Genomic DNA, 16,688 nt, shown 5'->3' with positions numbered 1-16,688 from the left:
CTCCGCAAGTACAGGGGCTATCAGTTCAGTGACAGGTGCGAGGACAGCTGGTGGACAGGGATCACTAACTGAGCCAGATTTGATAGTAGTCATTAAGTTGGCGATTTGTTCCGAAGTAATTTTTTCGAACTGCGCTAAGAAATGATCTAGGGGATCAATGGATATAGGATTGGTTTGATTTGTTTGTGCTGTGAATTCAGAGTAAATATTATTTACTTTACTATAAAAATAGTCCGCTAAGGAATTGCACAGAGATTGTGACGGAACAAGGACTGCCACTGAGGCGCGACATGATAACTTAGCGACTACTTGGTAAAGTTGTTTATATGAGTTTTTAGCAGATTCAATCTGGGCTATATAGTATTTGCTTTTTTCTTGAGCAGTCATTAGTTTGTATTTAGCATGTTCATCCTCGTAACAAAGTTTTTCTTCGCAGGCATAAAATGTACGCCAGTGTCTTTCCCGATTTCTGCATAATTGCTTTTGTTCCCTAAGTGGTTCAGTGAACCAGGGAGATGATGGTGAGTTCCGATTTTTGGATATAGTTTTATTTGGCACCAACAAGTTGATAGCATTGAGCAAACAGTTGGCATAGTTTGTTGAAGCTATGTATGGATCTGACGAGACATCAGGTTGAGTTGATGACAGGTATGTCTTGAACAGTTGATTGTCTATGTTTTTCCATGCTTTGAATACAACTGGCCTATTTACGGGCACGTTACTGGACGAGTTGTTGTCAAGTAGTATGTTGAATGTGATTGCATGGTGATCAGTCCAGGGTAGAGGCAAGATTTCTTTTTCTTTTAAAAGTATGTTTTTAGAATTAGATAAAAGGCCATCCAGTGTGGGGCCAGCTACATGAGTGGTTTCGGAAACTAGCTGTGATAAACCCACCGATTCCAAATCTGCTAGTAATGTACTAGTGTCCTTATCATGCGTGTTCTCAAGATGAAAGTTAAAATCACCTAAAATGGTAAAGGTGTGTTCGACCGCTATAGATGCCACCAGATTACTAAAGGTGGCCAGAAATTCTGTCCTGATTCCTGGAGATCAGTAGAGTAGAATACCTTTAAAGATTTGGGAGGGGGTCAGCGAAATGGAAAAATATATTGCTTCACAGATTGCGGAGGGAGCATGGGATATCTTAGTTATCAGATTGCTACAAGAGATTATCCCCACCCCTTTTTTATCTACTCTGTCCTGTATCAAAGTGGTGTAGCTTTCAGGAGTGGCTACTGCCAGATCTGGTTCAATTGCCGGATCTGTCCACGTTTATATAATAAAACAGGAGATCAATACCATGGTCAGGTCTGCTATGTCTTCTTTGTGTTTGCCCAATGAGCGGCCATTGATGAGAGCTGCTACGACGATTTTTTCCTTTTTTGTTATGAGTACATCGTGTGGTGGTGACGTCTGAATTTAGAGCTATAGAAGGCTTCAAATAACAGCGGGGGCATGCTTTTACCTGCTTTTTGGCCGAGACGTCAAGTACCAACTGGGCACATGCTCTATTGGATGGTGGGCGTAATTGTTAAAGTTCCTTGCCTGAATAGGATTTCTTTGAGTCTGGGGGCTGTCGGTCATGAGGTATGGCCCAGGACCAGGTCAAGGCGCGGACGGGCGCAAACGGGCTTGCCTTTGGCACACCTGCTGCGCGCGTCCGCTGCACGTGCGTGTTCTGCGTGCCTTTAATGATGGTGGTGGCGCCGAAGACTGGAGCTCTGACAACAGCATGAGACGGAAGTGGCTGTAAAACTCCCGGAAGAACCTTCGAACAATCGGCACAAGCCGTGTCAGACGGGGGCCAGGGAGGTGAAAGTATTTGCAGCAGCAGGTAAAAAGATTCAAAAGAGCAGCTTGATTTTTAAAAATAACAGCATGAAATTAGCAAATTAAAAAGACCTTTGTGTCTTGTCACGAGCAGCTAGCAGCGTCTTAGGGCTGAAAGACTGCCGCGTCCGCTGCATGTGCGTGTTCTGCGTGCCTTCAATGATGGTGGTGGCGCCAAAGACTCGAGCGCTGACCCCAGCATGAGGCGGAAGTAGCTGGAAAACTCCCGGAAGCCCTCCGAACAATCAGGACAAGCCGTGTCGGACCGGGGCCAGGGAGGCAAAAGTATTTGCAGCAGCAGTCAAAAGATTCAAAAGAGCAGCGTGATTTTAAAAATAACAGCATGAAATAAGCAAATTAAAAAGACCTTCATGTCTTGTCACGAGCAGCTAGCAGCGTCTTAGGGCTCAAAGACTGCCGCGTCAAACTTCCTTTAAGGAGAGGACCTTCTGCTCAGCTGAAAATTCCTGGAAATTATATCATTGGCAGAAAGAAAACTGGCTAAGCAAAACCTGCAGTAATAGGACGCAATTTTTATCGATCTATGTACTTTGATCGAACATTGTCAACTTTAACCTAGCATTTTGTAACCTGCTAATGCTCTACGCACTTTAGCTTTGTGAGCTTCAAAGATCATGGGCTTTTTTTGCTTTGCCTATCCACTCTTCTCATGTTTGCATCTCGATACATCGGCACTTGTACTTGTCATACCATTTTTCCCGCCAGAAAAACTAAAACAGAGTGGGGTGGCAGGAGTAGTTATTTGCACTCGATGCAACAGTATTAAATAGCGTATGTAGATCGACGTAGATGTGAATTGGCTGACTGGGTTCGATCAGCCAAAATCAGATGGATTTTTTATTGTGCTTTTATCTAACAAAGTGCTTGACTTTTTCTGTTTTTAATTGTAAGTTTCAATTAACTGAACAATAAAAAGTATTAATTCGTTCATTATTGAACTGCTGCCACAATATCAGCTAGTTTTATTGTAGTTCTTACTCCTAATTAATGTAAGGTTATATAACTGTTTACTATTTTGCAGGAAGGTAGATATCGATGTGTTTAAGTCACTGGATGTTTTTCCTGAGGTACTGGCGACATCTTATTTCTGGGATCCAATATAAGTTATCAACAAACATCAAATAAGCTTATATTTCCAGAGCTAGTAAATATGCCCATTCATTGGTTTGATTTATTATGAAAGAATGTTTTCATTCACAGTCAAATCATTGCCAAGTTCTATTTTAATGAAGAATTTAAACATGCCGACCATGAACCCCTAGATAGTAATGAAGGATTATTATTATTTATTCCACACCTGTGTTTGGATAGAATCTCCGAGAGTGGTAATGCAGTTCTGTTTTCCTTTTTGTCCCTAAACTTCAAGTTCAAATTTGCAAGAGTGTTGCTGTGCTTTATCTTTTTGCCAGGCTGTCACGTATAATCTTGCAAGTTATTGTTGTGCTACCCAAATTCCTGTCTATGTACAGTCCTTCAAGTTCCGCAGATTAGATATTCAGTTTTTCACTTTCTGCATGGGAAATGTTTCTGGAAAGTTATTCTCTTGTTCTCAGTAGAGTATTCAACTTCATTTGGAAAGGGGGCATTGTGGTACCTCCTGTTATACATGGGGTTTCTGGTAGGCTAGGGTATGCACCTAAGCCAGGCAGAATTCACCACTTTTAATCCAGGTACACACACAAGATAACCCCTGCTCACCCACTTGGTAGCTTGGCAGAGCAACAGGTGTAGACCGATCTTACCAAGTTTAGAAGAGAGAGCACATGCACTTTAGTACTGATCAGAAGTGGTAAAGTGCCCAGAATCATAAAAACAACAAATACAGGTCAGAAAAAATACAGAAGGCAAAATATTTGGGGATAACCCTGCAAAAAGGGCCACCTACAACACCTCCCATATTTGCATTCCCGCAGATACTGTATGATCCAGGCATGATAATGGCCAATAAACAAATACATTTATGTGCTCTCATGGCCAAGAGAGTACATCATCAGAATGCGAATATGACTCAACTAACTTATAACGTAAACTATGAAATATTTCATCTTTGTGTTAAATATGTTAACCCTTGTTTGAATCCCCAATTATTGACAACTTGCATGTTCTGATTGTAAAGTTCAAATGAAATGATTTGTAATCAGTACATAAATGTACTATTCAGAGTTCAAAAGTGATACAAATTATTTGTTGAGGGCACAACTTCCATGGATATTTCATCAATTTTCTTTTTCAGTGACATGGCTATCCACATTAGTGCGGGACCAGAAATCTACAACCTCCACAGAATGTGAACCCTGAATGGACAATCCCAGCAAACTCTGCAGCAAACGTTTACTGTGTATCATAGATTATTACCACTGAAGCCGCAACCTTTTACACCACATCATCATTGAATCGGTGAAGGAACAAATCTCACCACTTACCAGACGGTTCACTTGTTTTAAGCAGGTGCCTGTCTCCTTAATGTTCCTGGCAGGAAACTGTGCACTGTCAAAACAGACATGATTCTGCATCCTTTCTATTGCCTTCAACCACAGACTTACAGATAGAAGACAGAACTACTTGGTAGGTTTTTGAAAAGAGAACAGACCACAATATATATACAATGGCACCGATGTAACTCTAGTTAGTGGAACCCAACATCGACTACCACTGAGTATCTACCACCAAATGGAGCTGAACTCTTATGTGACAATTTATAAATAGAACCTGTCGCCAGCCGATGGCAACGCTGAAGCTGAAATGATTGTGAAGAGCAATGTCTCTATGTGTCTTTTAATATACTGTCCTTCCCTCAACTTCTTTTTAGGTGACATGAATGAGTGTGGTCGTTTAAATTTCCTATGAGCTAATGTCAACATTTTAGGCCACAAAATATCTACCTTTATGTGACAATGACCATCCAGTGATGGCTGACAAAGGAGGCGTGAATGAAGTCTGTAACAAGAGTTAATTGTGAGATGAGATTTGAGGGATACTGTATGTATGTTTTAATTGACTATTAATTCAAATTTCTCACCACTGTGTCTCTAAATAAATTTTCCGCTTTAACTTTACTTTATTCGCTTGATAATTCATGTCACAAGAGTAAGTTTGCATGTTTTCCACAATCCTAGGACCCCATCGCAATTCTTTAGACTTGCTTGTTTGTTTGAGTCGTTTATTTACATCCAAAAGTGCACAGTGTGGGTTTATGTTTTTTTTGTTCTAATGATATAATACAAAATGGTGTGTTTTATTTCTTCTGATGATTCAAGTTGTTTCCGTTTACTCTGTGCCTTCCCTGGACACCTGACTGAAAGAAACATGTTATAGGGGATCTTCTCAAGATAGATGACCTACAAACATAGCTCTTTATTCTGCAAAAAGTGAATAAAGGAATCATCATTCAAGGTGATGAGAATTTCAGATACAACCATTTCACACATAGAATTACTTATCCGGCAGGGATTGATAATTCTGGGATGTGAAATGAGCGCACTATTTTAAGATTTCAACTATGGAATAGGTAAATTAACTTGGAAATTGGGTTAGCTTATCAATTTGCCTGTGGAATTCATAAATGCAAGCCCTTATGTTAAAAACATGTACCGCCAGGTGTGACCTTGTGAATGGGTCACAGGAACTACCAGGGGTAATTTCACCTGTGGTAATACCCCATGCAAAATTATTGCAATATTCAGACCTGATTTGGACACAAACCCGTATTTTCCTTCCAGTATCTTAGAGGTTTATGCCCTTGTAGATGTGCTCATTTTTGGAATTCACAAAGGTTTTATAGTTTACACCTAGACACCTGTGATCGTTTAATGATTACAGATGCACTTCTGATAAACACTCTCTAAGAAGCAGATATCAAATATGTTTATTTGGCAGACATGCCAACTCACCTGGTGCTATCGTGTGTCTATTTTAACTACCTTCACACGGTCAATCGGTGAGCGGCCAAAATTACACTGTGGTAAGAAAGACAACTGGAAAGCGCTGCACAGAATATCTTTCCAGTCATGTTTTGGAGGCTGTAAGCAGCCGATACCCATTAAGGGGTGTGAAAAATCCCCAGGATGTCAGCGACAGCCTCAGCAACTCAGTTTTTTTCGTGGGGAGGGGAAATGAGGGGGATATTTGGAGGACTGTGTGCCCCCTCCAAAGCCCCACTCCCTCCTCACACAGTGACATTTTTGTTATGTAGGTTGGCAAGTCTGAATTGGTTATATGAAAACGTTATTTCCCCACAAGTAAAATATGACCTCCCCCTACAAACTCACCAATATTTGATGGTTCCATTCCCACCCTGGAAAAGGATCTACTCCTGCCCATCTCAGGAGTAGATTTTCAATTGTCCTTAGTATAGGAAGGTGGTCATGGAGGAGTATGTGAATATCCATAATTGTGTAAATTTGTGGGCGTGCACATGATCACAGGACATTCCATCTCTGGAATTTATGCTTTCTGTCCTAGAAGCACATTTAGCCACACACAAATCTTCACATGAGTGAATCATTATACAAGTGTAAGACCAATTTCTGTAAATTCCAAAAGTGGCTTTGCACTTGTAATAAAATATATTTGCTTTTGCCAAACATATGCACTCAAATACATCTGTGAATTACATCCAAAGTACCTCTAGAAATCTGTAAATGATGCCCAAAGTATGTAGAGAAGTATTTCACCATTTGTAAAAACGTATTTAAATAGTCTTATCACACATGTTGGAGCTAGCTGTTTCTATGAGGCCTAATGACACTGGCAGTAGAATAAAGGAGGGCATATTGCTGTATAGTCTGAATTACTAATTTGTACAAATCTAGGTTTAAGTACAACCTTTCTTTCTGAGAGAGTCCCCCACATGGTCCAAGTCAATGTAACCCATTAGATGGCATCTGTATTATGTTCTTCTACATTCATTCAGTGGTGGCTTTACACTGAAATCCACAGAATGTGGTGCAGGGCTGTCTTTAAGAAACTGTCTTCTATTTTATGTCAAATACAGATAAATCTTTGTTCTGTGTAGACCACACTAATTAGACTTTGGTAGGTGGATAGATACCCAATTTAGGGGCATTTCTTTATACCTGTGGGATTATTTGTAAACAGATAACTTCCACATTGAGAAAGACTTCATTTTTAGAGTAGTGTAGAGTTACTTTCCAGCTAATACCGATACAGTAAGAGAGATATTCTAATGTTTCTTCAGTACTATCTTGGTTCTTTCTTTTTCCTAGCATACCAGTTGGGATAAAAAAAAAATACGAGAGTGTAGGGGGGGGGGGGGGGATTGCTGTAAAAAATTGTGTTACTGGTCAAGGGGATTGAAACCCCACTCAAGCAACAACCACGATCCTTGTCAGGGTAAAGTGACAAGCAAACCCCAAATTAACCTGTGCTCAACCCTCTGGTAGCTTGGCACTAAGCAGTCAGGCTTAACTTAGATGCTACGTGTTAAGTGTTTTTGCAACACTTCAAACAGTAATAAATTGAAAACACAATGCAAGAAAAATCCCACACCAATTTATCAAAATAAAGTAAAATGTAATGTGACACCAGTACAACACAAATCCAATTAGTAGAGCCAGAGATATGCAATTTTAAAGATTTTAGTGAAGATAGCACCAAAAAGCACAAAGTGCCAACTGGGACCCATATAGTCGTTGAAGACTGGTTTAAAGTCACAAGTTAAGACAGACCACGATAGAGCGTGGACCGGATACATGGACCAGATTAGCTCTGCCGAAAGAGTTGCCTTCAAGTTCAGCACAGATTTTCATTGCAGTAGAAGGGGCCGCAGGAGCAGGGAAAAGTCGCTGGTAGCCGTAGAAGTGGCGTGAACAGCAGGCTGTTCTTTGCATATGGTTATTGCTGTAGAGCGAAGTTGCTGATGTTGTCACAGACGGTCATTGCTGGTACTTTGTGTTGGTGGTTCCCGCGAGCAATCAATGCTGCAGCAAGAGTTGGTTCTCTGGGACTTAGCATAGGTGGTTCGCTCGGGTGGAACATCCTGGAGTGAACAGCCCTATTCTCATCTGTGAAGAGCCCAAAAACATTAGGGGAGTGCAACTGAGCCACACCAAGGGACCATGACCTGAGGGGCACTACTTGCAGGTCAGGAACTCACTCCAGCAGAGGCCATCAGAGCTCATGTAAGTGCAGTTGCAGGTCAAGGAACCAGGTCAGCTGGGAAGGTGCAGGGAGCCTCTGTAGCTTGTTATGTTGCTGTAGCTCAGAACAGGAGGTCAGATGACTGACAATACAAACAAGACTGTCAATGGTCTATACAACTGATAAGGGTGAAGAAAAAATGCAACGGGCTCTGTGTCTACCTGTAAAGTATTTACAACGAAAAGGAAATGAATACCATCAGCCCACCCATATGGCAGAGCATCATCATCTGGGATAGAACCAAAGATTGTCCGGTTAAGGAGCCACACACCTGTTGGAATTGTGTGCTTCTCCAAACCAAAGGAACCACCAGTTATGGATCATATCAAAATCCAAATATATTTTGTAATGGTGTGGGATATCAGATTGCAGTGAAAAAAATTGTGTACAAAGAAATCAAAAGTGAAGTGTAAAATTGGCTACCATGACTTAAGGGAAATGTTATTAGGGAGAAATCATGGTGTCAATATTAAAATGAGTGTGAGACAGTTTGAAATAATAACTGTCTGTTAAGGATGGTATTTGGTCAACATGTTTCAGCCATTGTAGGTTATTATCAGGTGTCACCAGTCACTCTTTTCTCCGAGCTTGGCCAGTTACCATCGAAAAGGCTAAGGGTCCTAGTCTCTTTTTCATCCAAAACACAGATCTTCAGTCTGTCTCTTGCTTATATCTAAATTAGCAATCGTCACATAATGGTTGGTTGGTAATCGCCATACAGAGCCTTAATGTGGGTAACCCATGTCTCTTGCCAGATTGCATGTGTGAAAACTGTCATTGAATTCACATCTATGGCACCTCCATCAGCTCTCTACAGAGTTTAAACAGTCTTTTTAATGATGTTCACCATATATTGACAATCAGCTTCCAGAACTATCTTCCTGTTATATGTTGTTACATTCGACAAGTGTTGCTTAACCAACCATATTTGTAGTGCTTTTTGAGCTCCTTTGCACCCGTGATCTCGTAATTCTCAGCGTGACCAGCTGACTTGGCAAACTATTTTGGGTCAGACTTAGAAGGTATCACAATATTCACTTCTGACTGCTCAAACTGATCTTTCTAATTAAGAGAAGAAATTATTCATGCACTTCTGGTGCCATCTTTCTAAAGAAAATCTTGTCCGTTGAGTCCAATATGTAGCAAAAACATGAGTGGTTTGATCTTGATATTACTATAGTATGTGATTTGAGTGTAGTAGAGCATGTTTGCCTTACTTTACTCACAATGACCATACTGACATAGGGAACATCTGGCATTTGTACCATACAAGAAAGTTCATTGTGCAGGGGAAGGGCACATTCAAGTTCAATGCCCTAGAAATTCAAGTTTTCAAAAGGCAAGTGAGGGGATTGCAGAAGAAAATATTTGTACATTAAATAATTTGTTACTGCACTGTCTACCTTCTCTACAGTTGGTATCCACTATTTGAGATATATGTTGTAGAGTGTGAAGATGTTGAAATGTAAATTAATCTTTAAATAACAACAAAAATATGTACTTTGTCCTTAATAGCTCTCTCTGCACTCTTCAATGTAACAAGGAACCAAGTCGATTTCTGGAGGTCTTTCTATAAACTCTAGAGCAAACTTTAAAAAAAAGACTTTCCAGTAAAAACTGTTTTATTTTTCCTGTATGTCTTTTATTTTGCCATCATTATGAAAAATTCTCCTTATAAACACAGTTCGGACTCAATGGCTCTGATTACAAGTGCAGGGATAAATTCTGATCCCTGTGCAAACATGTATTTGCAAAGGGATTGGAATTAAGGCGAAAAAGGCCTGTGAAAAGGAAAAACTTGAACTTCTGTCTGTTAAATATAGATCCTGCATGTTATGCAGTCAAAGGGATTTGGAGCACCCTGCTGACACGTCACAGCTGAATTACCTCATGCATCATGGTCGATGTGGTTCAATGTTGCTCGCTTCACACACAGTTCCCACAGTTTGTTGGCCAGTGCCAGTACCAGTATTCTTTTCAAGTGTATCCCCAGACACGTGTTTCTAGATTCCTCTTTCATCAGTGGGGAAAAATGTTCATAGGTCGCTGGACGTGCTGCCGCAGTTTCCTCCGGGTTAGTGCCACTCTCAGCATGCAGGTGCTCACAGAGCTCGTCAGCTCACGGCCCACGGGAGCCATCTTAAACGTCAAAGGGATTTGGAGCACCCTGCTGACACGTCACAGCTGAGTTACCTCATGCATCATGGTCGATGCAAGTCCCTTTGACCATACTGCATGTTATGCCTCATTTTGAAAGGCACAACTTGTAGTAGGTGATAATTATCGTACTTTTTAAATTCCTATCCCCGTTGTATAGTATTTTAAAAGGTGCAATAATAATCGCCTTACTAGCTGGGCACTCATAATATGTTTAAAAGTAGCCTCAGGGATCAGGCAATCTCAGCTTCTGAGTGTCAAGTTCCTCTCAATCCGTTTCAGAACTATACAGTGAGTCACTCTTTGTGTTTTGTTAAAAAGGACATGCAGCAAATAATTCCTCTCACTTACAAAAACAGATGTCCCAGGAATCACATTGAGTTAAACCTCTTTAGATTCATAGACAGCCCTTATTGAACAAAAAGATCCGATTTGTCTTATGATGATGGGAAACCAGTTTAGATTACCAAAATATATTTATTTCAAACTCAGTTGATTGGCACATAGTCTCCTTTTCTTTTCCTCAGTCTGGTCACACCATTCCGGAATGGAATGACTCAGGCTGACAAGGAACCAGAAAAGCACAAAATATAGTATGAACAACACACCTCCTCCTTCTTAACAACAAATGTAATTAAATAGAATATAACATAGAGTGTAGGATAGAAGGTTATACAAGTGGTGCCAAATGAGGTCACATTATATGTGACCATTTACTATTAATATCATTATCAAATTCAATGTACATGACAAACAAAATCATAAAATCTCTTGGGCTCATGAATTCTTCCACCAATTTTACGTGTTCTGTTTTCATTACCAAAATTCACATATAAGGCATTAGAAGATTGATATACACTATGATGTTAAGTTCCCTCACTCACAGAATCATCCAACATATCAAATGTACCTGTATTGTGTTATTTTAAGTGTAGCTCATTCCTGCATTTGGAAAGCTTTGACAAGCGCAATACCTTTCCATCACTGAGTAAGGATAAATTGCATTTGACTTCTCTGAGAGACAAAGATTCAGTATACACATTATCTCCCTTTTTATCTTGATGTTTTTCTTGAACCTTACCATTTCAGGTTTCATACATTCGACTTCTTTGGTGCTGCATTTCATGTCATACCAACATTTGTATGGATCTTGTGACTTCTTTTTTCTTCCTCTCATTATATCAGGTTCAACCACTGTACTTGCCTAGAGCTGAACACCCAACCTAAATTGTCCTTAAATAACGGAATCCTGAATTTTATTAGTTCAAAAGGACTGTTATCTGTGATTTCACAAGGAATATTGTGATATACCCACAACCATTTCTTAATTTCTTTTTTCTATGCTACCGTGTTGTTGGTCAATTGGACAATATCCTTAAGTACATTAATAAAAGGCACCCCACAATCATTTTCTAGTGTGCTAAACTGCTATTGCAGCATTGCGCATAATTCTGTTTCTTTTTAGGACATTTTGAAATAAGTCTGAAGTAAATTGGAAACTGTTGTCACTAGTATAACTTTGGAAAGGTGCTTGCATAGACACACTTCTTCAAAAAACTTCACAAAATACTCTGAATCTGACTCATAATCCACCTTGACTTCTGACCATTTGGAGAAATAATCAAGGATTACAGTTAAATACTTGTACTCATCCTTCTTGCTTATCGGGCCCAGATCATCAATTCCAGTTCTTTCCCACAACATGTTGGGAAAAGCTAAAGGCTGTAAAAGTGGTCTGATACTCTTCAGAATGTTTACATTCATCATAATCTCTCACCAATCCTTCTATGGCTTTATTTATTTATAGCCACCAATACAATACGTTCATCCTGTTTATAGGTTTTAACTCTATGTTGATATCCTACCCAACACATTTCCCACATTTTAGCTTTCAATTTCTCAGGAGCAAATACATTACCACTTCTGAAGAGTATGTAATTATCGATTGCAAGTTAATTTCGAACTTCTAAAAATGTTTGCAGATGGTCTTCCATATTGACTTTCTAATGCCAACCATTTTCTACAAAGTAGACAACTTGATGTAACAATCAGAAAATACACACTCATCCCATTCTATCATTTTACCACATGCTTCTGACCTGAGAGACAACGGGGATTTCAACCTCATGACCTGTTGTTCCTATTTGAATCAAAACGGTGCCAATCCCTCTGCAACTGGAATCAGTGTTTATATGGAGTGGAGAAGTGTGGCTCACTGGTTAGAGCAGGCAGACCCTGAAGCAGAGGTCAGACCCGGGACCAGGGTTCAATTCGCGACGCGGCAGGGTCTTGAGCTCAAATGTCCATGGACTCGATAATTCTCGCTTCGGTGCCTGACCTAATCATGGGTTCACACTCTGCAACTCTGGGCATTAAGCTTGCTTAATCTCCACAACGCCCCCCCGCGGCAGGATGCCTGGCTTTCACCTTGGGGATGCCCTGTAGGGGCTATCTCACAGGGAAAAACCAGGACGGGTTCCCAAGGCAAGCGCGGAGATACCCCTTCGGGGGTCGATTCTGGCACTATATAAGAAGTATAATAATAATTATATAACTTTCACAATCTGGTTCATAAGCCTGATGAAATGGGGCAGAGCAGATGTCATCCTTCAACTTTTGGCAGGCCGTTTGGAACTTGTCCATCCACTATGATTTTGCTTTATTTTTTAATAGTGGCCTGATTTGATACAAATGTGGCATAAAACTCATCTAGGCAAGGGAATCCTTGCTTACTGGACAAGATGCACCCTTAACCACCTCTACAAGTTCTTTTCTAGGATGTATGCCATTCTCCCCATCTTCAAGTCCATGAAAGGTCACTTTCCTTTGATTAAATTTGCATTTATTTTAACTCTACAGTTAATCTCTTGCTTCCAAGAATGTTAAGCACTACATTCTGCTTCCTTAATACTAATATAGGATGGTGCTGGAGTCACAGTAAAATAATAACTCTCCTGGGCCATGGTGGAGGGGTCTGAAGCAATGGAGCTAGTGGCATAGATTAAGCTATGAAGTGTGCAGATAGTTTCAAATATGCAAAATGGTTAAAAAAAAGGTTGCACTATAATTCAGTGAATATCCATTGTTCTTTCATTGGGAATTGCATGCATCTTTACTCATCCAGACATCGGCAAAGACAAGAGAGATAGTTCTGCCCTTTAACCAGGTAATATTCAGGATACTCTAGAGAAGCTTATTGGTTCCATATGGGTGCACTGCAAGGTGAAACAGAAAAATGCATTACAGGAGTGTAGTGTTCAGAGACCTCTGGCACGGTGTTTCTTCCTGCAAGTGTGAAAGGAATTCCATGAAATGTACAGATAAAAGCAACACAGGTGTGAGTGCTGGACATGGGAGTACAGTGGAAACTAATGAATCTATTACAGCAGATGGAATATCTTTTTTTAATTTTTTATTGAAGCCGGTAATTTAAAACTTAAACATACAAATAAATATTGCATCATTACACTATAAGAGAAATCTCCTCTAGGACAATTTAGACAAATTCCAAATACATTAATAAAACACGCAGCAAGGATCAATACCAACATTTACACAATCAAAGAGTTCATAGAAATTCAAAACCACAACCCTACCTACAGAAACAACATAAAGACAGTCTCCGCCCCCTGTTTTAATCAAAATAGATACCCCATATCTTGTTAAATTTCTTAATACTACCCATCCGTAGTGCAAAAATTCATTCCCTTTTCTTGACAAATTTCATCTTATGACCCCATTCCAAGGCCGAGGGAATCAAATCTGTACGCCATTTTTGCAATAGCAGCGACCTTGCTACTGCCATTGCTATATACAAAATATAATCATTGCGTCCATAAAAGAAAGGTCGGGATCAAAACCAAATAAAACTAATTTATCGTTCACTGCCAATTGGATATATTTATCATTCACTGCCAATTGGATATTACATTCCTGTTCCAAATAGTTGAATAGATCTACCCAATACTTATACACTTTTGGACAGCCCAAAATAATATGCAACCAATTGGCAACTGGATGATTTATACATCGAAAACAATGAGAGGACTGGTTAGCATACATTTTCGAAAGAGAATGAGGAGTACGATACAACAACCATTTGCTAAAAAACAACATCCTACGCCAATTTGCCCCCCTCAATGTATTAATATTAAGTTTATTAATGGTTGACCAGGTATGAGAAGACATCTCACAATTGTCATGATCCGACCATTTTTTAATAGCTTTTAACTCAAGATCCAGTCCCTTGATCGAGGCTACGTATTTCTTCCAGGCGCCTGGTTTTTTATCGAATGCTCTAACTAGAAGTTCATCAACCAGCTGGCTCTGTTCAATTAGAGAAGGAACATCTGTTTCTGAAAAATATTCATATAAAATGCTATATGAATTTACCAAAATAAAATCATTTGAGTTCAATTGTGACATCTCAGCTACTGTCACCCATTTTAGTTTTCTCAGAAAGTCCAATACTTTGGTAAACCCAGCCACTGCCCATTTTGACGCCAGATATAAAGGCGGTCTTACCCCTGAGCAAGGCAGGATTCCTTCTAACAGTGTAGCTTAATTAATTGCAGGAATAGCGTACTTTTTGAAAAAAGCCTGTTGTCTTTTAAAAGACCAGTGAAGGCACTTATAACGCACCAATTTCGGGGATCTATAAATCAACAAGGGGGAGTGGATTTGACTGTCTCTACAGATTAGGTTCATAAAATGATTACAATAAAAGTGTGATTGCAGTGAAGGTTTCAATCTAGATAAATATTGTGCAAAATAAGCATTGTAATAATCCCTAAGGTTTGGAAGGGCTAACCCTCCCTGGTCCAAATCCTCATATAAAGTGCTGAGTGCTATTCGAGGGGTTTTCTTTGCCCAGAGGAATGCTGTAAACATGGACTCTACCTGAGTGAAAAAAGAACCTAATAAAGTGCATGGTGTTGAGGAAAATAAAAAATTAAATAACGGAAGGACAGACATTTTAATTAACCCCTTCCATGCGGCCGCGATTCCCCTGGTGTGCTGTAAACAGCACGAACAGGGGTGGGCCGTGACGAACCCCAGCCGTCATCAGCACACGAGCACCGGAGTGCATGACGGCTGGGGTTCGTCATCAGCATGGAAGGGGTTAAGGCTACTCGTCCCAAAATAGAAAGGGGGAGCAAGCTCCACTGAGAAAACAAACCCTGAACTTTCTTGATAAGAGGAACAAAGTTCAATTGATATAAATTGTCGACAGATTCAGAAAAAAATACCCCAGATATCTCTTTGGGTTGATATTTACAGAATTTTAAATGTCAGGGTGCAGATCTAAAGCTACCCTCCCACTTTGTAGTACTTCGGTCCTCCCTTTATTTATGCGATAGCCACCTAATTCCTCAAAGTCTTCAAACAACTGGAAGACCTTTATTTGTACCTCAATTGTTGGTTTATTTATGAGCATGATGTCATCTGCGTACAGTTTTAATTTTGCCATTGATGGAATTGGGGGGCAGATATCCTGATGACTACACCATGGCAGCCATCTAACTCTTAGCCTCTATGAAGTAATTTGATCTCATACCAAGAAATCAGCGCCAAGATGCTCCTTCCGGAGCGACCGTTGCGCTCTACAAATACCACCACAAATTACAAATTACAAATATCAGCACAGTTCCGAATGTCTATTGCCAAGGGCTCAATGAAAAAGGCAAACAGAACTGGCGATGAAGGGAACCCTTGCCTTGTGCCTCGTTTAATTTTTAACGACCCTGCAATAGCCGTATTGATAACTACATTGGCTACGGCATCCACATACAGATTACGGATCAAAAATATAATCAGCAGATGGACAATCTGTGGGAGTTATTTTTGAGGAAGACAAATAAGAGGAACATAGCTCCCAGTTCACTGTGCAGTCAGGATACTTCCGCCTAGAAAGAGGTATTGTGGAAGGAAATTATAGCTACATCCCACTTGAATTCTAAATCAAGCTTATTATGCAAAAGAAGCAAAAATAGTGAAGTTGCAGCATGGAGAAACAGGGCTTTGCCTCCACAAGCAGTTGAGCATCTAACGCAAACCCCGCCTAATTTCCTTAGCACTTATACATTTTCTTCACATAGACATTTGATGAAAGGATACCCATGATAGAAACTCGAACTAAAGATTGTGATGTTAGCAAATTGATTGGTTTCTCACGGGAAGAGTCCAAAAGGTATTTGAAAGTGGTACAACACAGGAGATTCCAGAGACTGAGGAAGTTTGAGAATTTTCACTTTGCTGGGCCAATCACGAGAATGAAGCAGGGCATCTCAGAGGTGAAAAGGCTCAAGCAGCTTGATTATAATGGGCATACGAAATGGCTGCATGCTAAACGACATATACTCCCTTTATCTGGGCCCAGATGGAATAGTGAAAACAGCTGGGGATTTAAACAGAAGCTAACTAAGATAAACAGAAGATAACTGGGCCACAATCCACCTGTCCAGATGGCCAAATCAAGCAACTCTAGCAAGTTTACTTGGGACAACCATTCCACATCTACT

The 16,688-nt window shown here is 40.0% G+C and overlaps 1 protein-coding gene across 3 annotated transcripts in view; it reads left to right on the top strand.

Moving 5' to 3' along the window:
- HDAC9 (histone deacetylase 9) overlaps window positions 1-4,907 on the top strand; it is a 2,124,307-nt gene extending 2,119,400 nt beyond the window's left edge. For all 3 annotated transcript variants that reach the window (XM_086941890.1, XM_086941889.1, XM_086941892.1), the window contains one exon: window positions 4,085-4,907. In XM_086941890.1, the coding sequence (XP_086798016.1) occupies window positions 4,085-4,087 (3 nt within the window). In that variant the 3' untranslated portion in view covers window positions 4,088-4,907. The remainder of the gene's footprint in view (window positions 1-4,084) is intronic.
- The last annotated feature ends 11,781 nt before the right edge of the window (window positions 4,908-16,688 follow it).

Source organism: Lissotriton vulgaris, chromosome 10 (genome assembly GCF_964263255.1).
Source record: "Lissotriton vulgaris chromosome 10, aLisVul1.2, whole genome shotgun sequence".
NCBI classification, from domain to species: Eukaryota; Metazoa; Chordata; class Amphibia; order Caudata; family Salamandridae; genus Lissotriton; species Lissotriton vulgaris.
The sequence above is the reverse complement of the archived record's forward strand: the minus strand, read 5'-3'. Positions and strand labels throughout refer to the sequence as shown.